The following is a 24,751-nucleotide window of genomic DNA, read 5'->3' on the forward strand; positions in this document are numbered from 1 at the left end:
ACACACACACACACAGATTCAGTTTCTTCTCCTGATATAAAACTATGTAATTATTGAAAAAGAAAGAATATATAACATTTTGCATATTAATAACTTATGGTCCTTAGAGGCCTCCGTACCTGGTTGTCTCTGAGGAAGATGGCGGGGCTGATGGTGTTGAGAAGAACGCCGTATGGACTCCAGCTGAACTTGTAGCGCAGAGGATTGTCCGAACATTCAGGAGCAGGAAGACCTCCGCAGAAAGAGCTGTACGACTCCACCTGAACGACACCATTATTATATAATCAACTCACTGATTAACAATGGCTTATTTCAGGACTAAGTTCATTTTTTTTTTTGTCCAATTTGTGATGTGTTAGTTAGGCGTCTACCTGATTTGCTGAAATTAGTTTAAATGTGTTTGTTACTTCAACAGAATGGTGTGAACCGCATGAGAAATTTATCATACACACACAGAACACAATCAACAGAGTTTTTTAATGCTGATATTGAGATCTGTTTAAAAAGTCTGATCTTGATATCGTCTTCTGCAATGGCAACAGTAGTGGATGGAAACGCGCTTTAGTTCTCATTTTCTTTCACTTTTGCAGAATTTCAGGAAATTTGGTTAAAATTTGGATGGAAACTTAACTGATACTGATCCACATACGGTATATATCCATGATAAGCTAATATCAGTTGATAACCATTGCTAAACATTTAACAAAAATCGATACATTGTTTTTGAGAATTTATACAATATCACAAAACAAAATATCGCAACCCCCCCAAAAGAATACACCACACCAGTTCCACCAGTTCATGTCTGACTGTGTAAGGTCGTCTGTTTCGGACTAAAGCCTGAGTGAAATTCAGCAATGTGGACTCTCAGTTTGTTTAATGGATCAATATGACTGCCATGAAGCCTGCATGTGATCAAACAATCATTATCACGCACGCACGCACGCACGCACACACGCACAGTCAGAGTGTGAGCTGACTCACAGTGCAGCCGTCAGCTTTGGCCCGGTCGATACACTCCATAGCCAGCATGTGGTCGATGCCGGGGTCCAGTCCCATCTCATTCACTATGGTGATGCCCGCCTCCTCCGCACTGACACAATCAAACACGCACACACATACACATTAAGTTAGTCCTGTGTTCACATTTCAAGTACATTAAAGTTATTAAAATCAATCCGTTGTATATGACTGACAGTTGAATAGCTCTGCAATGCATTAAGAAAAGAGCTGCCTGCATGCAAGCTGTGCTTAATGTCGTTTTATTTTATACACTTGCTGCACATTGGCTTCCAAACTGTGATGTCACAAAATGATCACATGTTAATCTGAGATTTCAGCCACGCAAAGAGAAACTTTTGCCCTTCAGCAGATGAATGTGAACTCTGGTGTTAACTGTGCCCATGTCAACAAATCCCATTTTATCTTTGTTGTGTCATCACCTGCTCTGCAGCTCCTTCATGGCAGGACTCAGGTAGCTGGCTGTCACCATGTTTACCTTCTTTTTGATGCAACTTTTGGCGATGAGTGGGTGAAATGAGTATGGCAGCATGCTGAGGAGCACAGGGAGGAAGTGAGGTCAGGACAGGTGGTTAATTAATGTATTTGGTATATAGCAAACTAATGCAAATTGAGCCCAGAGGTGATCCTGATAAGCTGAATCTGAGAGGTCCACACAACTCCATTTTTCTTCCATACAATGAAAAGAATAGCCTCACTGAGCTGCTAGGGAGGCTACACACATTCAATATTATCATTACAGTGCGCACTTCTTGGGTTGCTTAAGTCACTGGGGCAAGGCTTTCTTCAGCTAAAATATGCATCACTTTTTATGAAAAACTTAAAATGACTCCAAATGGACTAGGAGGATTAAAGACCTCCAGAGAAGATATAGAGGAGAAAGCACCCAAATAGTTACTAAATGTCGGTAGTCTGGCAATGTAGCTTAAAAACTAGATGTCATTCAAAAGCCCAATATAGATGGGTTCTTCAGGCCCCACCTCCTTTAGGGGGTGTGACCAACTGAAGATTGTCTAAAATGACTGTCCGACTTCAGAGAACCTAAATATAAAAGGGAAGGAAATCTCTTCATGATATTCACCTGGTGATACAGTTTTATATCAGAAATAAATAAAAAAATCCCACCCTGCCCTCAAATACTTCAAGTTTACTTTAGATAAAAGCACTGATGACTTCTTCAATCTATCCATCCACAGGCTGTATGTCTGCCTGTAACAATATTTTGCTCATGCTGTACCTGATGACCAGGTCATGATCTTTGACCAGAGAGTCGAGGTGTCCTTCCTGGCTGCTGGCGTCCAGCATGACGGGGATGGTGTTGGGATATTTTGCTGCCAGCTCCTCTGCCTGCCTCAGCAACACCGACGCTGACAACAAAAGAAAAGAAAGCTCAGGAAACACAGTCAGTGGAAGGTCTTATATGTACCAGGTCCTGAAGAGGTTTTTTTTCTGCGATAAACTATTAGATTGCCAGCATTTAATTGTCCAGTAAATCAAATACATATTTAGGCAATTAAAAACTCTCTACTAAATCTACTAAAGGTATGGTTAATTTTTTTTTAAATGCCCTGAAAACCTATTTTCTTACTCAGCTTTGTCCTTGCACTTGCACTTGTGATCACTGGTCACGTGATGACACGTGAGCAAGTTTAATTTGCTAATGAAGACTTTAAAATGTAAAGTGGACCTCTTAACTATGTCGTTATATATTCCAAATAACATGTTATGGCTTTTCAAAACTCACCCACAGTGACCTGGGTCCCCTCGTCGCGAGTCAAATACTCTACTACAGGTCCGGAGACGTATCCTGAACCCAGCAGCAGGACGCGCTTCATCCCAGTCTTCTTCATGATCTGTGCCTTCTCCCTGAAGCACATCAGACACCCTGACTTAGAGCCACATCACAAAAAACTTCAACACATAATACACCAGTGGGTCTAAGTTACTGTGTTTCCATCCAACAGGCTGAGATGTTAAACGATAGTTTTTAAAGTTGGAAGAACAACAAAGAAAGTCATGATTTTAAAAAGGTCCAGTGTGTAGGATTTAATGGCATCTAGCAGACTGCAACTCCCTCACTTCACCCTGCCCTTCCAACGGCTCAATCTACAGACAGATGGAAGGCAACTGGCAGCGTCTGTAGATATTCTAAAGGTAATAAAAACAACTATTCTTATTTTCAGCTACACATTGGACCTTTAATTTATCCATCTGCTGAACTGTCCTTCAGATTTTCTTTACAATACTAAACAGAATTTATCAAAATCTGCTCCTTAAAAATGGATGATTGAATGGAAACCAGTCTATTCACCCATAGGTGTTAGTCTTTCTGGCTGAGCAGAAAGAAAACCATGCACTCAACTTTGACTCTTTACACATTTTGTTTCACAACAGAAAGCTTCCAAAACTGCCTTATTTGGTTGTTTGGCGTTTCCCCTGGAGTTTTTCTGAATGTACAACTTTGGATAACAAACAAATACACAACATTTATGTGCGTTGTTGAATTTCAGAAAATATTAATGGACAAAACTGGTACAGTAGAGAATCCCTGAAATGCAATTAAGTCAGAGAAAAAGAAAGTAAGGATACTGTGAATAGCAAACATGTCCAATTGTTTTCTACAAACATTAAAACTATAATATTAAAATCAATTTCTCTGACATCAGTTTGTTTTAATACCATTTTAACTCTACAGTGCTTTAGTTCATTTGTCTAATTTAAGTTTAGAATCAGTTAGGTACCGGTGATGTGTTTTAATCATACATATGCCTTTGTTGTTTTTATAAATGAGCTAACATTTGCCTGTGTAGATCTCAGATCACTTTATAACATCTTTGTTGTAAGAAAGTAATGAGTATAAAGTCAAAGTGGTAGTGAGACTTCTTTGATCAATTAAACAGTATCGTTATGACTGATGAGGATCTGGCCTGGACCAGGAGGAGAGGAAGAGAAAGGCGAGCTGGGGTGGGAGGATGAGGATGATTAGGATGATGATCATGGAGAGGAGGGTCATCCAAAAAATAAAAAAAATAATTAACTAAATCATAAAAAAAACAAAAATTTGTAGATCTTTTGTGTGTTTTTTATTATTATTTTTCTTTAATTGGAGTTGGGATATTTTATAATACATTCTTATCGTCATTAACTGACATTTATTTAAGTACAAATGTAATTAATTAATAATTGAGCATGTGCCAATTTCAGTTTTCAGTTCATCCTGGACTTAGAAACTATGATTTGATCTCCAGCCCTGATCACATATGTAACCCACAGTGAGAATGAAAGCCATATGAGTCTGCTGCACTAGGAAGTATCAGCTCTCAAGCCTTTTAATTAAACTGAGAGACCTTCTCCAAAACAACTGGATTCAGTTAAAAAGTCTGTGATTTTGATGGATTATCATAACAACAATATCATCCCAAGAGGCATCAACCCGAGTGACCTGTGTCATTAATATACCACAACCAACCACCACCACCCGCCGCAAATCCCCTAAGAGTGAGACCCCTGGACTCGTTAGCTTTGGCCTAATTGGATGCGACACCGCACACATGCACGAGTCGCAGCGGGACTGACTGGAGGTCTGACCGGCAGTCCGCCCGCCGCCAAGCATCATCTTCTTAATTAAAAAAAGAAAAGAGACGTTCCCTCAGGAGGATTTCTCCCTGAGTTTACATATCTTAAGGAGCCAAACTCATTTAAAAGGATTAAGATTTGGTGGCATAGCTTGTCTGGAAAAATGATACAATTAGGAAGAAAACTCATCAAGTCTTAGAGGTGGCCTAAATATGAGCGAGCAGGACTCTTCAGTGTGAAAAACACTGAGACTCAAGTCTCAAGAAGAGGCTGAAAAATCTTCAATCATGTTGTTTATAGAGCCATTCGAGAGCAAATCTACACTGAGCCGGAATATTAATAAACTCAAGAAACAAACATTATTATTGTACCCATAAGAGTTATGGAGAATGCTCATTAAAATGCAACAAAAGCAAAACTGACTGAAGCAGAAGATAAGCGGAGAGGGCTTTAAAAGAAATAGAAATGTATAATCAGTTGACATTGTAGCTTGAGAAATTAATCAAAGCAGATTAAAAAGATTCTTAAAAATAAGGAACAAAATGCTGATTTCACAGATTGCAAGTGAATGATGAACATGGAGATGAGCAATTTGCTTGCTGTGTTATACAAAAGATCAATTTCATCTCTGTGAGTCCAGTATAGGCCGACCAGTGAGATCCAAGACGTGTTAGCCTAGCTTCAGTTAGAAACTGGTGGAAGTGCTAGCCTAAAATGGTGGCATTAACAAGAATGGGGTCCATCTGGAAAGAGGTAATTATAACAATAAAAGGATCCTCGACTGTGTCTATTAGGTGACAGGTCGTCTTTACATAAGGTTTCTAAGCTTTAAGGGTAACTGTAACGGTAAGGGTTGTCTGTTTCTAATCGATTCCCCAAACCCCACAACACAAACTTGGGTTCCTAGTGAGACTTAACATTTGTAAGCTACTAAGCTAGCATTAAATGGCCAACATGTTAGCGAGAGAAACAACAGAAACAGTGTACAGCCACGCTAGTGGCTGTGTGAGGTTTTACTTTGGCAAACTAGGTAGATGCTAATATTATTATGCTAACATGGCCAAAATGACAACATTAATATGCTGATGGCAGGTAACGTTTACCAAGACTGATTGAAATGGCTTTTGTTGTTTGTTCTTGTTTGTTGACCTTATGATGGCGCAAAATGAAAAGTCTAATTTTTTTTCTCTTTTAATGGAGAAAGGCTAGCAGTTTCCTTCCACTTCCTGTATATATGCTATGCTAGGCTAAACACATCTGAGACCAATCAGAGGCCTAATTCACAGAAATGAAAGTGATTCATTTCCTCATCTGACTCTAGTGAAGATGGCTGTCCAAACTTAAAAACTACATGTCAAACCAGAGGAAGCCAGAAAAAGACTGATGCGACAGAAGGGGTGACAGTTTTTGTGTAAAGTGAGAAGAAAACATGTTTCTACCCCTCGACACCGAAGGGTCCAGTGTCCGACGTAGGTGTGACTGATAAGCACACTAGCCATGCAAGGTGTTAATGCAGAGGCAGGTTGGCACAGCAGACAGCAGAGGGCAGCACTGTGCAGGAATAACCATAGGTGACTCGTTAGTCGCTAGAAGTCCCGCTTTACACGCTGATGGCTTGAGGACACTAAAACGTCACAAATTGCAAATCTAAAAAAGGATAAGTTAAAGAGGGAAAACAGCAACAACAGGACTATAAAGCACAAATGTTACTTAGCTTTTAGTAGGTGGCTATTAGCTGTAATGTTAGAACCCTAGAGTTAAGACAGTACAGGTGATCTACTTAGGAACAGGATAAGCACAATTTAAACGTTACCTGTCTCGTAATCTTTAGACATTTCATCCATAGATTGGTTGCATTAACTCGCAGATGGAACAGGTGAGTGCCCAAGTAATTATAATTTTTATTTTTTTTTTACATTTTTTTAGGAATAAAATAAGAAATCTACAGAATTATCCCCAAACACACGCTACACATTGTACAAAGACGAACAACAAATACAACACAGTGCAGTCCATTTACAGTTCCAGACTGAAATAAGTCTTACCTTCTTTCTCGAAGCTTCTCAATGTATTCAAACTTTGGGGTGAGTGCTCCGTTTGAAGTGATGACAGCCTTTAGGGACAAAGAAATGAAAAAAGTTAAAAAAAACAACAAAACAGCTAAATTATTTGATTTGTTTAAGAGTAATCTTGTCAGATAAATAAAGACGCTAGGTAATGGGCGTCCCATATGGCTGCAGCGGTCATCCCCCTCTCTCTCCCCCATTAAGATTGGTGGTCACAGTATAAACTGATGGAATCACTACATACACTACACTATCTAGGACAGACCTTGAGGCTGTCACTTAAAAATAACATACACAAAGACATGTTAAATATATTACCTCCATCTAAATGGCATGAAAAGGTCAGTAGGTTCAGTAGATGGGACAAAGGGACGTGCCAACGAGCTAAACCTGTTCTTCAATAGGTTTGACTCAACAAACCTCCACCTCCTCCTCCTCCTCCTCCTCCTCCATTCACACCCTGGCTACCCTCCTCTCACAGCCCTGTCTCCCCCTTGACGACAGTAACACCACCCCACTCACTGACAGACACAATACGTCAGACCTGCACAGACTGCATTGTCAGATAACGAGCAGCCATGGTACACCAAAGGAACTGTACTATCACCAGTTTCCTGTTCACCCTCTGCACCTCTGAACTTCTGCTTCAATCTGGTGAGTGCCACCCTACAGAAGTTCTCCATGACCCTTCCATTGTCGGCTGTATCACAGATGATAGGGAGGCAGAGTACAGAGACCTGATTGAGAGCTTCCATTGGAATGGTGCGTAGGAACCACCTACAGCGATCAAAACACAAGAAAAATTAAAGAGGCTTGTGGTGGCTTCTGGTGCTGCAAGAGGCCTCCCTTCCTCAGTATGAGCATTAGGGGGGAGACAGCGTAGAGATGGTGGAACACCTACAAGTTCTGTGGGGGTGTCAGCTCAACAATAAACTGGAATGGCACACGACCACCTGAGGTCCTCTAACAGGAAAAGGAAGAACAGGATGTTCTTTCTGAGTGTGCACTCGGTACTCCGGAATGTTCTACCAGTCTGTTGTGGCCAGTGTCCTCTTCTTTGGCAGTGGCCTGTGTGGGGGGAGGCATCTGCACTGGGGCACCAACAAACTGAGCAGGGATGGAGCTTGACAGTGTGGAGGCTGTGACTGAGGAAGAAGGAGGAGAGGGAAGCTGAACAGCCCATCATGGCAAACCATGTCTCCTCTCTACACTGAGCTGAGGAGCTAGACTGACCGCAGCCCCGAGTCTCACAAGCCGCTTTGGAGCTCATTTGTACCATCAGCCATCAAGCTCACAGGCCACAGCAGCCACTACCATCCAACCCTCCGTGATATAACACTGGTTTAACTCCAACCTCAACGCAAATTTTTGCACTATTTATCTTTAATTTCCACATGTAACAGTTTAGTTATTAGTCACAGCTGGCTATATTTTTAAGCACACCGTTCCTACTTGAATTATTAACATAGTGTATATATGTTTACAAATTTTTATAGTCTTTCTATTATATTATGGTAATATTTTTTTGTGATATTTTTTGTACTCCTCTTGTTGCACTACTTCGAACCTGCCTGCTGTGTCAATCTTGAGGGGAGGATCATAAAGGAACATATTATCTTAAATCCTTATGTCTAAAAATGTTTACGCAATCATGTTCAGAAATGAAGAGATCTGAAAACAATGATCACATGTTTCTGTAGCCAATAAGTGAAATATTTAACTACTTTCTAATATGCAATTACTTACGTCTCTGACTTGTAGGGCTGAAGTCCTCCTTCCTCCCGCGGTCTGGTGGCGTCTGAAGGCGCTGACGAATCACAGACCATTAAATTTAATTTAAAAAAAAGAAAACTGGCAAAAAACAGTCCCGCCTGTCAGGGTTTTTTCAATTTAGTCAGTTCACGATAAAACCTGCTGCATCGCCGCTCTTCCCACAGCAGCAAACTTAACCAGAAGTCAGCAGAAGCCAGAAAGCAAGCACAGGCAGACCAGAAACCCGATGATGCCACCAGATGTTCTCACCTCCACCTAAAACCCTCAACCATTCTACCATCTCCCAGAAATACGAAATAGGGGGAAGAGTCGGTCTCCAAAATACTCAGTGGCTTCGATGGGGAGCTTGAGCGGGAGGTTGTCAATGGGCACATCAGAAATCCCGTTATTCCCTCCACACTGGGGCCAGGACCGAAACAGTATTGTTTACTGATTGGAAACGACAAATAGTTAGTTACCATATCGTCTTGGGATCCAATTAACTCTTACACGTATGATTAACAAATGTTTAACATATGCAGTAAATAATACAGATGCAATATCACCATTACACCACAAAGTAAAAATCTCATATATAATTTAAAAAAAAACAATAAATATAATTCTTTCAAACAAATAACTGGAAAATATTAAGAAAAGCAAACACTGAACTGAATCAATTTAATGTTAAATATGTTGCTTTTTTTTAAAAAAAAGTGGCAATATGTAAGAATTTTTGTTTTAAAATCAAAAGTAAATGGATTTAAGAAACAAACAGTTTTTTGACATTGTGCTATGCAGAGAGATCTACTAAAGTACATGCTAAACCAGCTAGCCCAGGCCAGCCCTATACTTCTCATAACTTTCCTTTGTATAATAGGTCCAGGAAAAACACTTTTTCATGTATTTCATTTACAATGCCAATAATACAAGTAGCCTTGCGAAAGTATCCTCGCCCCTTGAGACTTCTTCAACCTTCGTTGAAACTACAATTTAGGCTTCAAACAATAGAAGCATAATAAAATTTTTATTTTTGTGAAGAATCACCAACAAGTGGGACACAATTGTGAAGTGGAACGAAATCTATTGGATATTTTAAACTTTTTAGCAAATAAAAAATGAAGAAGTGGTGCGTGCAAATTATTCGGCCGTTTACTTTCCAGTGCAGCAAACTCACTTCCAGAAGTTCAGCGAGAGACTCTCTGAATTGATCCGCCCAATGTTAGTCCTAACAAAAAATGACTGGATGGTGTAATACAATCAAGGAATTCGCACCTGTGTGTAATCAAAAGTTCTCTGTATAAAAATTGGCCAACCTGCCTTCTGTGATAGGGGTTCTTCTCAGGGTTTTCTGTTTGAAAGCGCAGAGATAGCATTGCATGGAGAGACCCTCAAGGAAAACACACAACCAGGCAAGGTTCCGTTAATTTACTGTTGTGGAGAAGTTTAAAAGCCGGATTGATAGGCTAACAAAAGAACAAATTCTCCCAAGCTTTAGAACACCATCCCAAGGAAGGCACTGTGCAAAAAAGAGCGGGATATCATTTTTTTGAAAAATGTGGGAAGAGGAGGTAATCAGGACCCAACTGCAAATCTACCAGGAGACCTGGCCGGAGTTCGCCTTCTTAGAAACTTGTCACGGGCTTCAGGGACAGAGGAAGGAAGACTGATCAGAAGATTGCAAGCCAAACAACGAGGCCCCAATTCGATCCCAGCCTCCCTGGGATTTGAAAACCTTGGCAGAGGAACTACAGCTTGGAGGGTTGGAGTGGGAGGGAGTCTGGCTCCATAGGAAAGGGCAAGGAAACATCAGGTTCGTAACCACCTGGGCCACAACAATCCTGGGCCCTTTTTATTGGAAAGAGTGGCACAAAGAGAAGGAAAGCCCATTTTGCTCAAAAAGATATACCCATTAAAAAAGGTTCTCGTCTGCTAAAGGTATTGCCACAAGCCCACCTGGGAGGACAGCAACACCAAACCATTTGTGGAAGGGAAATGGTGCTCTTGTTGTCCAGATGAAACACAAATGAAATCGGAACTTTTTTTGCCCACCAATGCCAAAACAGGATATGTTTGGCGTAAAAAAGGCAACCCCCCTCAACAAAAGACTCATTTCACCACCTTCCAACCACACCATCCCCACTGTTTCAACGCAATGGTAAATAACAAATGGTGGTAGGCACAGCAATTCATAAAGAGTTATGGAGCCTAGCAATACATATATATCTAATGACAGATCAGGAGACAGGGAGAAGGATAGGATAATAAAATTAGAAAAAAATGATGGGAAGATGATACCAGCAAAAAAAAAACCAATAACAGAGAACAATAGTCTAAGAGATAGAAAAAACACATGTATAGGAGTCTGCACAAAGACAACTGAAAAAACACTGGGAGAAACGGAGATAATATATCCTATCCCAACCAAAGAAACATATGATCCCCAAAACATAACAGCCAAAAAAATCTAACAAAAGAAAATTGGTATTCACAAATAAAACGATAAATCCAAACGGTGTCCTAAGAAATGGCCGAAGTTTCCAAAGTCACAGATCCCGTGTAGAACCTCAATCGAAAAACATTCTTGTGGAAAGAGCTGAAAAACTTGCTGTCTTCAAACAAAACGCCTCTCCATTACCAACCATCAAACTGAAGCCTTCCGAGCCTGTTTATGGGCCTAAGGAAGAATGGGCAACGAACTTCTCAAAGGATTCTCTCGATGTATTGTGCAAGAAAAACTGGATAAATAGGACGACATACCCCGCCCCATAGCGACTTTTGGCATGGCTGTATACCTCGCCAGCAAAATGGTGGCTCTATACAAAAATAGTTACTAACGCAAAGTGACACTATAGAGCGAAGTAATATGGGGCCGAATCAATTGTTGCCGACGCCCCAGGCTGTATCACTCTTTTTTTCATTAGTTAAAAAAGTTTATCAAGAAATCCCAATTAGATTTCGTTTCCAGCTTTCCACCCAATTGTGTTGTCCCCCACTTGCGTTGGTTTGATCTTCTTCAAACCAATAATAAAAATTATTAATATTTCTTCTATGTTTTGAAGCTGAAATGTGTCAAAGGTTGAAAAGTTCAAGGGGGCCGAATACTTTCGCAAGGCACTGTATATGTAGTTAAAACGTAAATGTGAAGTGCTAACCAGAAAGCAGTCACGTGTAGTTTTTTTATACCAGCGAGAGCACAGTGGAAGTCGTGTTAAATAAAATATTACTGCAGTGCTTTTACTTTGAAAGTAAAACTGTACTGCCAAAGTTTAAACTGTAGTGAAATATGTGGATATGACCACCAACAGGTCCTCTCACTGTGCTCTTTAGCTGGGAGACGCGCGTTGTGCGGTAAAAATAGGCGAGGCTGTAGCATCTCTCCATGAATCCCTGGCGGGAGGGACTAACACACAATGACACTATAAAAAGGAAAGAAGGAACCCGTTAAAGTTAAAACTGCAGCACTGAGATCGATCTCATAACCGGGTTATAAAAAGTATGACAGCATTGTGATTGATGGCGGTTGGGATTAGCGTGAAGTTTCTCCCCACTGGGAGAGAGTGCGCATTTACGCACGAGGGACGGCAGCTTCATTAATTGGTTAAATCTCAGACACACCGACAGGATCTAATGTTAATCAGTGTTATTTGTTGTGTTATTTTACACCTCCAGAAGTTCCCACACACAGTCCAGGTTCATACAGGGGAATTGTTCAGAGTAAAGCAGCAGTCCTCCTCCTGATAAATCCTGCAGGGACTACTGCTGTGCCTGTGGAAACGTTTAAAATGACTGAAAACATCCTCTCTAATCATTACAGTAAATTAAGAAAACACTCAGACTGCATCAATACAACACAGAATGAAGAAATCCCCTGAAAGCTCAGACTGCTCGACAGAAGAGCCACAGGAATCATTTCTGCTGGCAGAATGCCTTAATATTGTTCGTTCATTATGTGCATCGTATGTATTGATATTGTAAATGTATTATTGAATAACCTAGAATATGACTGACTCTTTCTAACATTGGGAAATATTTATGACGTTAAATGTTTCAGGGAAAATTGAAATGATGTAACTCATATCAAACCCGACTCAGGAATATTCAGCCTCATGGGAGTGATTGGAAATGAAGATAAAATACGTAAAACGTGTTCCTTGCTGGCAGACTCTCTTCTGTGTCTGACTGTAATATGATCATATTAAACGGCGCAACTGCAGCATCCAATCAATAACTGATATCCAATAAAGGCGCTCGTCAGTCGGTAAAAAACGTCCGTGAAGGCTGCCCTCGTGTATCTTTGCTCCTCGGTGCAGACACAAGCGCTTTGGGACGGCCTGCAAGATGGCGGACCAGAACAACTTCCGGTTCAAGCAAGGACCGAGACTTGTGATGTAACGTTTGTTGTCCCCATTGACAGGTTGTCCCCGATGTCAGAGTCCTCCAAATGCAAACCCGGGAACTTTTAACCAGTTACTTTCTTAAAAACTTTACTAACAGACTAACGAGTGAGTTACTCCAACCACTGAACGCTACCATCTTTTGTTGTTGGGTTTATCACAGAGCAACCATGATTTCTCTTTCTTACATGCTAAGTGTACAAACTATAAGGCAGTTTCTGTCGGGGCCAGTATGAAACACAACACATACGTGGTGAGTTAGCAGGCTGGCTAGTTAGGTAGCTAACATTAGGGATAAGTAGTTCCTTCACTTTTGAAACAATATTGTAAGTATGTATTGTAAGTCTTGGCCTTTTTTACATTTTCCAAGCTTTCATTTTGCGTCGAATCAAATTTATTTTGGTTACAATTCATCTTGTAATTGGTTGACTTGATGCCAGGATTAAAACGTTTTATTTTCTGAAAATGTCAGTTAAGTAAATGAATGGGAAATTCAATTCGGGTCACTGTTGAGCTCTATGAACTTGACAGGTGGCCAGTTCTTATATATTGCACCCTTAAAGCTGAATTTTCCATTGTGTCAGCACTATAGAAGAAGAGTTAGGCTGCGTTCACACATAGAATGTTTTACATGAAGAAAGGTGATTTCATGTTCCTATTAAAGCAGAGTACTGCAAACAATAACAGGATTCCACAAGTTCTATTGTGCCACTTTGGTTTTGTTTGTTTTGTTGTTCTGCTGCTCTAATTCTAAAGTAAATGTATAGAGAGTCAAATTATTTCATCCTGTGTGTTAGCAATATCTAATGCGACAATTAAAAATAAGTCCTTAACAAAAAAAAGTGTCCTGTAAGAAAAAAAATAGTTACAGACTAACAACATAAAACAAATTACTCAAATTATGTCACAGGACCAGAAAAAAAAAAGACCATATTCTAAAAAAAAGACCAGTCTGAAACTATTAAACAATAAATGGAGACTAATGCATCTAGATTCCATTTTATCAAAACAGAATATTTCTACAGCAATAATTTAAATTCACATATACAGATTTGAAATCTGTTCTAGGCAGAAAGAATAATAATAACCTGAAATCTTGAACATCGGACACCAGCAGCCTACAGATCAGATGAGTAAAAGTCAAAATCTTTAACAGAAGAAGAACCAAACAGAAACGTGCAGGTGATGTTGGTAAGAAGACAAAGGTCACAAAGGTCGGTGCCATACCTGTCGTGATCTATGTGCTGGTCTGCGTCGTACATACAGAAAGGCTTATCAATGGTGGTGCACTCGTTCATGAACCCTATAGAGCCTCCAGTGTCAGCAGATATGTCACAGATAGCCAGCAGTCTGTAGAAAGAGAGAAGAGGCCGTGTTCAAGAGGTCAGAGAGACAGGCTGAACGGTCACTCTGTAAACACGACTGAAGATAAAGATGTGACTTTTGACCTCTGTGGTAAATACAGCAAGCAACCCACTGCACATCTATCTGCTCACTAAAGCTGGCAGTCAGCCATCAGTGCGTCACTGTGTTTGACTGACAGGTCTCAGTTAGAGCAGGGGACTGATTCTTTTCATCTTGTACTCATGAAAAAAATAAATCTGTTGCCCTGTGATGCTGATTATACCCAGGCATAATGACTGGATGAAAAACCGAAAGGCATCTTTGCTGTTCTTAGACTATATGACCAAAACACAAACCTGTTGTCCTGGTTTGATCTCTTAATGTGACAGTATTCACAACTATATTTTACACTATCTCTGTTCTTCTATCTTTGTGTCAACAGTTGGTGTTTGCCTTTTTCCTGTTTCAATATGCCTCCGTGCACAAAACCACGTTCATTTGGACAATGCTAATTCATCTGGCTTGGTTAATGTGTGTTTGATGATGTTAGGCACACGCCAATGATTTATTGACATCTACAGATGCAGTGGTTGATGATATTCCAAAACAATGACTTACTTGTGTGGCAGCACTGGTGATCCCTCGGTGGCTGTACGCGAGACTTTGGGCGGTCTCATTAGCTTCTGGGCGTCCAGTCTTCTGAGTAGTCGGGGGGTGTGGGGGTCCCAGTAAATACCATTGATCAAACAGGTTGTGTACGGCGCCACCTGTGGTTAAGATGAATAAACTGTTTTATTTAGTTTTAAAGATACACTCGGAGTGCTCTTTACATGGCAGACAGTCCCAGAGGTAGAGAGGCTGGCAGCATAGAACAGGAGATCTCAAGGAGGTTCTGTTCCCGTTTATTGACCAAACGATTAATGGAAAACCAACATGATTGATTGAAAAAAAAAGAAGTCAACATATTTGTCTATATAAATAAAATTCCCTTTTTCATTACAAACTTTTTACATATTCTTGTTACTTGGATGATCAGGCAAATGTACTGGTTCATTCTCTGTGAGGTCCTTTGAGCCATACTGTGATGACAGTCAACACAGCTGCTACTGACCAGTAGCGGTTTAGCATTGATGACTGAAATAGAGGACGAGACCTCTGAGTGACCGACAGGAGCAGATGGGAGTTTGTACGAGGGGTGTTGTAACTGGGGGCTAGCGAAGGGGTGGTGGGATTGAAGTAGACTCACGCTGGTCCTGAAGTGTGAAGTATACAGTTCCGGGTGGTTCTCGTACTCCATGGGGTCATAAATTCCATCGCTCTTCCTCATCAGGTGGTGATGTCGGCTCAGAACGGTGGCGTACACTTTGGTCATATCTTACAGGAAAACAATAAATACCAACATAAAGTAAATTATCATTTATGAACTTTACTACAGAGCTCCTACAAACATAAACAGTTCCTTCCTAACTGCTGTTGACTTTTAAAGTCCACATGTCGGCACAATTAGTAATTCACACTATAGACACTGCACCGCCATATACTAGGTTTTGACCTAGTCTTGTTCTGTATGCCATCAGAAAAAGTGGTTATAATCACATAACACCTCTACACGTGGTGGTTTCAATATGCCACAAGTCCATCATGTGTGCCAAAATGTTAAATATATGCATGTTAACCTGCCACTGTTAGCATATTACTATGCCAATAGGTGACATTTAGCCAGCTGCAATATTTGTGTCTGTTGTGTATGTCTAAGATATGGTCTGCAGTTCGCATGAGAGATTTTTCACATTTTGTTCTTTGACAAAAAGAAATTACTCCACCCATGAATTTTGAAGCTTTTACAGGTCTTTAAAAAGGCTGTGGGTGACATTTAACGTCAGCGCAGCGAACACAGCGACTTATGTACTCACTAGTTCGCCTTTACAGCCCTGTTGTTTATACTATTCTAACTATTCTTTTCCAACTTGTAGATTTTATTTACAACATTTAATTACAAGTTGGAAGTTTAGTGGTGATGACGTTGAGTTCTTGTGACCGTGGTGTAGTTTGTTTATAGCCTATTGTAACGCTAGCTTTTCACTTCTGGCGATCACATTAACACTTTAAAAATTTGAAACATTTGTGAAGATCAACTCGCTGAACAAAAGGTCTAAGTATTAGAAAACTTTGTTTGCTACAGAGCTTATTTTCTGCAATAATTCAAACTCCAATGGAAAAACTGCATTGGCATTTTATCAAAGGAATCGGGCGATGCTGACTTTCGGGTTGGACTACAAAAATACTTCATCCCAGCAGCACTCTATACCCTTAATGTTACACCAGTTAGCATGCTAACATAACTATCAGTTAAACTAGCTCCTGCATCGTATCCCTCTGTGTAGGGTTTGTTTCATTTTTTGCAGTTGCCATGGTAACACAGCATACTGTGTACAGCAGGGTGTTTTGTTGTACATTGAACATGATGCGCATTACATCACAGTAATACAACACTTAACCAGAAAGATAAGCATCATAACTTCATACCTCCTGTTTCAGAGACATCCTTCAACTCATGTGGTTCAACATATTCAACAGGAAGCTCATTAAGGATGTCTTGTGCTCCCTGCAGGATGAAGAGAGGAGCATGATGAACTTAAATTTCAAACAGTTGTACTGGATACCGAGTATTAGTGTTTGTGTTTTTTTTGTTGTTTTTTTTTTAAACCTTGTTGTACCTTGGATACGTTGCCAGTACCGGTGAAACAAAACGTGAGGGGGCCAATTGATTTGGGCATGAGCCCCATGGAGATCTCATACCCACAATCCCTCACTGCCTGGATGGCCTGGCTGACATTCCTGTAGTTATGAGCCATGCCAATGTGCTGTGAACAGCAGAGAGTCAGGAAGTGATTGATAAGACTCACATGATGGCACAGAAAGTTGTTTACATGACAGATATTAAAGGAGAAGTTATTCTGTTTTTGATCAAATTTATGAAGAATGTTTTCTTACCATGAAGGGAGTGTGGTGCCCAAGAGCCAGAAAGCGCAGTCCCAATCCATGCAAAATGTTAATCATTCCTACAAAAAACAAAATTAATTCTGATTACAGACTATTCTGATATTATTCTCACATATACAATCATACACAGTCCAACGCATAGTGAAATTTCTCCTCTGCATTTAACCCATCCAAATTACTAGGAGCAGTAGGCAGCCACTGGCACCTCATGGACCAACTTTAGATCTAAGCCAGTGTCTTGGTTAAGAGCACTGACTGGAGAATTAACCCAAAATACATTTTTGATGGGGGAAACCAGAGCACCCAGAGGGAACCCAAGCAAACACAGGGAGAACATGCAAACATCACCGCTAATTGAAAGCAACAGTGCTAACCACTGAGCAACCGCGCTGCCCAATAAGATTGAGTGCGTTCGAAATTAACTTTTTGCCCACTCACCATTGTGGCTGGTGGATTCCAAAACCTACCAGCTTCCATTTTTTTTTATTGACACAAAAAAAAAAAAAAAGCATGTCTCTGTTGATTGAATCCATCCATAGCCAGGTACTTCACCATTACCATCAGTTTCACAACAGCTGCTGCTGTCAGACACTTTCACATCATCTCGTCATTTCCCTACCTGCGACACCGGCCCACTGACCAAACGCTACAATGCGGTAGCCGTTAGGATCAACCATCTTCTCGTAGTCGATCAGACGAACCTCCTGAGAAGACAAAATTTATTTCATTATAGTTTTAAAGTAAGACAAATACACATGTAATACAACAAGGAAGATAAAAGAGTGTCTAAATATCTCCCAGTACAGAAGACAAAACTGCTCTCGTACATCATACCGACAGATTTTAGTTTATTTTATTTTGGGTTTTTTAACCACAGCATTAATAAGGCCAAATGTGCTGGAAATATCAGGCAGATGTTCTGTCTCCCACTGAATCTGTATCTTGTTTGTGTTTGTTCACTGTGGGAATCAACACAAGTGTTCCTGTTTCAGGTGTCAACAATTGCACCACAGCACATCTAAATAAAGTTCAACTGAATTCTCAGTTCACCCTTATTGCCACTTTGACAGACACCCTGCTGCTGACTGACCCTTTGTTGCTGTGGGTGTGACTGCACAAGCAGTGCGTGAACATACATACTGACCTGCTGCATGTATGGGTTTACAGTAACCAGGCTGGTACAGTGCATGTAAACATGTTCTCCAATTACCTGCATATCCTGGTTGCTTAAGTGCAAGTAAATGTACTTAAGGGTAGAAAAGGTTGTATATTGTACAAATTTTAAAGTTGAGACACAAATTTGTAGTTTGGAGTACATGAATCAACTTGACTTTCATTCAGTGCACTTTGTGTGTGTGTGTGTATATATAGAAGCAGTTCTATGAAAACAGAGTTGTATCCAACCCACATGGTATGTACTGGTTTCACAGCATTCTGACCATGTAGGACATCCAAAATGGAAGCAGATTACAATGACAACTCCATGTCCCACAATGCAACATATGCACAATATAGCATATGACTGGAACAAAAGTGTCATATTGTAGGGATATGCAGGAATATTTTAAGAGATCTTTTGAGCGCTCTCACCTTCTTCAGCAGGTCATCCAGAAGCCCCATGTTGGCCTCCTGAGCCTTGATGGTGTGGGAGAAGAAAGCGTATGTCTTCCTGGGAAAGACCTTCTCCTCCGGTGGCCTCTTCACCCCGATTATCAGAGACGCCTCTGAAATGTCCTCCTGAACGATGGCCCCCACCCTCATGTAGTACTGAAAACAAGAAAGGCTGAATTTGACGGCTGGCAGAAGCACTCAACACTTCTAAACAGTAAGATCTAACTTTATTGAGCCCCTGGGAGACATTAACATGTTACAGCAGCACAAGAGATGGGACGGGAGGAAGAAAGGAGGAGATAGGAGGAAGAAAGACAGATAAAGAACTATTTGAATGAAATAAATACAAACTTCTGAGTATTTGTGCAAAAGAAAGTCAGAGAAATCTGTATTTTATTCAGGTATTAGTTAGTTTCACTGGTTGCCTATCAATGGCTCATTCCTGCATGTGTCTGGGTTGTGGTTGTCCACCAGAAGCTGTCATAAATGGACTTTTTATCCAGTTTTAACCCCCTCCAGAGTAGCAGACAGGCTGCCCGGGGTGTTGTTTGTTTTTAAGGTGAAACTGCTTTATTCTGTTTGTTTATTATGGCTTTTAATCACTGGGTGTGTTTATTTTAGAGAGAAGGAGAGCTCTGAGGATAATTGGGCTCCCGGTAGAAACCTGAACAAACACTGACAGAATCCTAACAGAGATAAGCTGACTGCAATGACAGCAATGGTAGATTGATGATCCCACACTACTTCACGACGCCATTCAACATCGTATCTTGGTATTGTTTAACAGCTAAAACTCGTGATGTGCACGGTTTTCTTCTCTTTTTTTACAACCAGGCATTGTTTAGCGCCTCACCTTCTCGTGGATGGCTCTGCGGTTGGATGGCTGCACCAGAACTTTGACGCCGGCGTTGGTGAGCTCTTTGACGTGGCGCGGGGCCAGTGGCGCCCTCCTCTCCCAAGGGTTGATGTCCTCTCTGCGGATGGCCATGACGGCCCTGTGGTGCTCATAGCGCCGCTGGCCTGCGAGGCAGCTCTGCGTCCTCTTACCTTGGTGACTGAGGAGTCTGAACATGACTTCACCCCCCTGCTCAGGACAAAGACACGGAGCCACATACTGCTGAACAGTCACGACGAAGACGCTGGCTTGTGAAATTCAGCCACGAAGTGACGCAATTTGGAAAATACAAATCACACAGACATGTTTTTTGTTTCTTTGACCATCCGAACAGCACATATATACAACTTGACAATCACTGGGAAGTAGAGGTCAGAGGTCAAGTGAAGTTTGCTGCTGGGCGAGAGCTGCTGAGGAACAGGTGGTTTTGTCAGGTCAGAGTTCACTCAGACACAACTGCAATAAAGCTCCCACACACACTACCCTGTTACCCACCTCCAGTTCACATGCTAAGCTAAGCTAAGCTAAGACCTATTAGGTGCAGAAACAGACACCTTTAAGCCTCTCCATACCCCTCACATTTATCTTGCAAGCCCTTGAGGGGTCTCGATCCCTAGGTTGGGAACCACTGGTGGTAATACAGTTAACCTGAAGCTACTGCATTTGAAATATTCCCACAAAACTATAAGACACTAAGTCAGACCTGTGTAAAGGCAGGATTTCACACACACTATGTTTTATTATCTACTGCAGCAGTTCAGTGTCAGTGAACGCGCAGCAGGCACTGTGAAGTCAGCACACACACATTAATGGAGTCCCTGTGCTGCTTTAACCTACAAAGCAAAGCCCCATGGCTCGGGTCAGCTCGGGTCAGCTCAGTCCTATCAGTCACACACATTCAGCAAAGTATCGATACACTGATCGATCGTCAACTGACGCACTCACCTTTCTGACCGGCTCTGACGAGGAAATGTGGCGAAAGCGTTCACCGACAAACCCGGGGAGTCACACAGAGGTGAGGCGGGGAGAGAGGAGCCGCAACTTCACCCACTGCAGTTCATACACACACACACACACGGTAAACTGTTCCGGTTCCGGGCAGAATTTCAAAATAAATCTTTACTCCGAAGAGAACAAAATGAACATCATGCTGTGTGGAAGAAGACTCCCACTAGGAAACAGTTTTCTGTTACATTACATGCAACTGGGCTTTTTTTTGCTTCCGCATTGGGCTCATTTCACAAACCAGCTCCATCCACTTTGTATTATACAGTCTATGTTCATGAAAACACTGCCACTTCAACCGGCTACCACAGAGGACATTGTCCTTGAATACAGATAGGGATAAAGCTGTTTTTGAAAGGATAAACTCTCTGTCCCTTGTATCATAATAACATCTTCATAGTTTCACTAACGCAGAAAGGAGGTTCCGGCCAAATGAGATATAGTTCTTGGGAAAGAACATCTTCTCTGTTTCTCACAGACAGAATCACCAAACGTCCCAGGTGCTGTACAGAAAGATAACATTGGCCTTCTTATGGCTTGTGTGTTCGAGTTTATTATGAACCAGAGAGCGGTTCATAATAAACTTGAATACCTCTTGGTTATGAAAATAATATGGTTGCTTTGATTAATATAAACACAGCTAGAGAATAAAAATAGGTCATACAAAACTACATTTCCTTTGACAAAACCTGAGCTACATTAGGCCTACAATAGTTTCAGATATAAAACATTGTAGAAAATGAGTTGTCCTCCATAATGTGCAAACATAGCAAAGAAAAAGACAGATATGGAAAAGATTTTAACCCGGTGCTACATATTATTCACAACAAATTAGACCTAAAATGTAAGACTATAAACTGCGAAACCTCATATCCTGTATGTATGCAGTGTCTGCCCATAGCTACATACAGCAGAATTCAAATGTGTATCAGTATTTTTAACAAGGAGACGATTAAAACAGTAGTAGAGACTGTTGTAAAGCACACACAAGTGCAGTTCTGATACATGGTGAAACTAGTCTGAATTGTACAAGTTTGTATTTTATTTTGAAGGTAAAACCACCACATTTCCATGTTCCGGGCTAATGCTGGGCAGTTGTTCGTGCTGCCTGAGGGCCACAGATCAATAGTGTGAATGGGCCCACAGGCAGATACCTGGTGCTCCCTTGTGGGAGGAGAACTGTCTGAAAACAAATGTTTGGAATGTCTCCGTAGATACAACACAAGGGTCACTTTGTTTTTGTGTACAGCGCACCCCGTGTGGACGGTTCAGTACAGTACAAACGCGCTTATCAGAAGCAATATTTTATTAAAAAACACACGCATGTCTGTATTTACTTATACTCAAGAGAAAAACAGTGGAGGATATTTTGATCAATTCCAGGCGGGGCGGTGCTACGGGGATGTGACCGCCCGTACAAGCTGCCCACAGAATAAAAACGCTCGCTACCCGTTCCTCCGTAGAGCGTCTTCAGAGCACGCGCTGTGTCTGCAGGACGTGCAGCTGAAGTCTCTCCACCAATCAGCTGCCAGAGCTGAGGAGCGGCCTCCTGCTCAGCCCGTCGCACTGTGATGACCGAAGCAACTGGAGAAAGTGTGAGGAACAGCTGCTGAACATCTGGAGTAAGACCTACCCATCATATATATTTCTCTTAAGGTGTTCGACCATATATTATACCCATGAATTCAACTTCAGAAGCATGAAGTAAAACGTTCCTGAGCTGGCCTGTCCTATGTGTGATCTAAAACTGAGTGCATAGCCTGTACTTATATATATATATATACTTATATAATATAAATCTAATATAAGTATATATACTGTCAATGGTTGAAACATATAAGCTTTACAGAGTAAGGAATCTGCTTGTTTGTATTTACTTAAATGTAGTTACTTTATAGTGTTTGTCTGTATGCCTGTTTTTTAAAGCAATGACTTCAGTATGTCTGTATTTATGAAATATAGTTTTTAAATGTAGTCTGCATTTGTACTGTAGCCTTTTTATGCTGATGATGAATCCAAACTCTTCAATCTCCAGCGTATGAATATTCTCTTTATTTAGTTATATTTTAACTTTTGTTAAGCTGATATGCAGTCAGCATATTCATAGTGAAATACTTCAAAAATATTTTGAGAAAGTGATCACACACAGTTGATATCATTTATTTTCCTTGTTAAGCGTCTGCAGCATGAGGCCAAAAGAAACTAACCTTCACCTTGACAAGAATCTTTTATAACAGTGGTACAATTTAAAATAAATATCATAAAACACTTCTTTTTACAATAATCCTGAGATTGAAATCTAAAATAACAACTGACTGACTGGCGGAGAAAGGCCTCAGCTCGTCTTCCTCCGTCAGTCAGGACCAGAGATGCAGAGGTGAAAATCTGAGTACAGTCCGACAGGTTCTTCTTTTAGTTTGTTTTTTTTACTTGAAACAGAAGTTGAATTTGTTACTGTCAGCTTTAATTTGAGGGTGTTTGTATCCAGATCACATCAACCGTGTAGAATAATAGTCAATCTTATAGTGGTAACGTTCTGGTTTATTACAACTTGGGCCTTATTTTCATAGTTTTGACCATCATTTTTATCATTATTAATAACATTGTACTAAAAGTGACAATTTGGGTAAAAATCCTGAATTGAAGAGGAAAACTGTGCACACACAACATCGTTTGCTCGTGTTTGCAGACATTATGTGGATGTAAGCACATCCAAACAGTCTTGAGTCAGTACAGAACAAACACCTGTTATCATGTGACCCAAGTTCCATATCGGGGTCATGTGACTTGATCTGTGTTGTTTTTGGATTTTTTTACCTCTTTTTTTTGCCGCATCTCTGATATTAGGGTTCATCAATCTCACATCCTGAGATGCAACTGAAAAATAATGAAAACTAATAATCACTGATGACTAATGATATAATAATTAGCCACCATAATAATTAACTAATAATCAGGGCAGGAAGGTTAAAGTTCAGTGTGTCCTCTGTACAGTCTCCTCAGTCCAGCATGAGCTGAGAGCAACAGAAGCATCGCGGCCAGTCGCAAGCTTTTCTCCCGCCAGTTTCCAGGCCTGTGTCAGGGCCAGAGGGTTCAGAGGTCAGGGGTCAAGGTTTAGGTCATATTAGGTCTGAGCCACTGCCACTGCGGGGCCTGGAGGGGTTAGGAAGTGTCCTGATGGCTTTTGCAGGGTCAAGTTCGAGGGGAAAGGTGAGGCTGGGGGTCAACAGGCCTGAGAGGTGACTGGAGGAGTCGAGGACAGGGTTTCCTTGTGTGTTTCTTCTGCGTGCCATTTAGGGCGGCGCATCAGAGAAATTTGTACAAATGAAAAATGTCTGTTATTTGTAGGAATTTGTATTTAGGAAATGACCTTTTCTTTAAAACATACACTGACCTCATCAAAAATGTTTTACATAAGCTTTATGGACCCCAAACTTTGGTAAATAGAGATCACATTTCATCATAATGTGACAAAATACTGTTGGATTTCATAATTTAATGCAAAAATGTGTCCCTTTTCAGCCAGGCCACTGCCCAGATTTTGGAAATGAGGTTCACCATGTTTCTTCATGATTGATCATGATTGTCAACTTTTGTCTGAGATAGACAAAATTTGCGTTACAAACTGGACATGTGGAGTTTGAAAAACGCAGGTGTTTACAAGGCTGGGAGATTCTAATCCAAAAACACAATCCAGTCTTGGCCTCTGCTGCTTTGATTTAGACCATTATTTTTAAGGTCTCAAAAGAGTCCAAATGAAAGATATTTCATGGCTGCACAGGAAAGACAAAAGTGGCCATATGAAGCCATCTGAATACAGGATTTAGTGATTTGAAGTAAATTACAATAAATTATTGATTAAAAGAGATTTCTAAATGACTAATTTGGGGTAACAAAGTACAAAAATTGGTCAAGTGAGGGCACAAGTTCCTAATTTATGAAAAAAAAATCCCTAACACTTACAGGGTGCATCCGTACATCTGGCATATTCTGTAAATTTAGTTCCAGGCCTGATGGGGGAGGTCACGGCGGACCTGATGTATTTTTTTGGTGTGTCGGGATGACGGGTACAGAGGCAATGT

At 40.8% G+C, this 24,751-nt stretch overlaps 1 protein-coding gene across 1 annotated transcript in view; it reads right to left on the bottom strand.

The window, feature by feature from the left end:
• The window catches only part of aass (aminoadipate-semialdehyde synthase), a 28,591-nt gene extending 7,859 nt beyond the window's left edge, over positions 1–20,732 (bottom strand). The window contains 20 exon segments of the mRNA XM_035664463.1: positions 120–260; positions 985–1,093; positions 1,443–1,553; positions 2,258–2,387; positions 2,765–2,886; positions 6,642–6,709; positions 8,409–8,420; positions 8,423–8,469; positions 8,705–8,803; positions 8,806–8,834; positions 14,039–14,161; positions 14,774–14,922; positions 15,402–15,529; positions 16,682–16,760; positions 16,873–17,019; positions 17,150–17,217; positions 17,778–17,862; positions 18,749–18,925; positions 19,623–19,853; positions 20,610–20,732. Of these exon segments, the coding sequence (XP_035520356.1) occupies positions 120–260; positions 985–1,093; positions 1,443–1,553; positions 2,258–2,387; positions 2,765–2,886; positions 6,642–6,709; positions 8,409–8,420; positions 8,423–8,469; positions 8,705–8,803; positions 8,806–8,834; positions 14,039–14,161; positions 14,774–14,922; positions 15,402–15,529; positions 16,682–16,760; positions 16,873–17,019; positions 17,150–17,217; positions 17,778–17,862; positions 18,749–18,925; positions 19,623–19,841 (2,043 nt within the window). The 5' untranslated portion in view covers positions 19,842–19,853; positions 20,610–20,732.
• Positions 20,733–24,751: the final 4,019 nt, after the last annotated feature.

The sequence above is a fragment of the Morone saxatilis genome, unplaced genomic scaffold (genome assembly GCF_004916995.1).
Source record: "Morone saxatilis isolate NCDOM2014 unplaced genomic scaffold, NCSU_SB_2.0 Contig2, whole genome shotgun sequence".
NCBI classification, from domain to species: Eukaryota; Metazoa; Chordata; class Actinopteri; family Moronidae; genus Morone; species Morone saxatilis.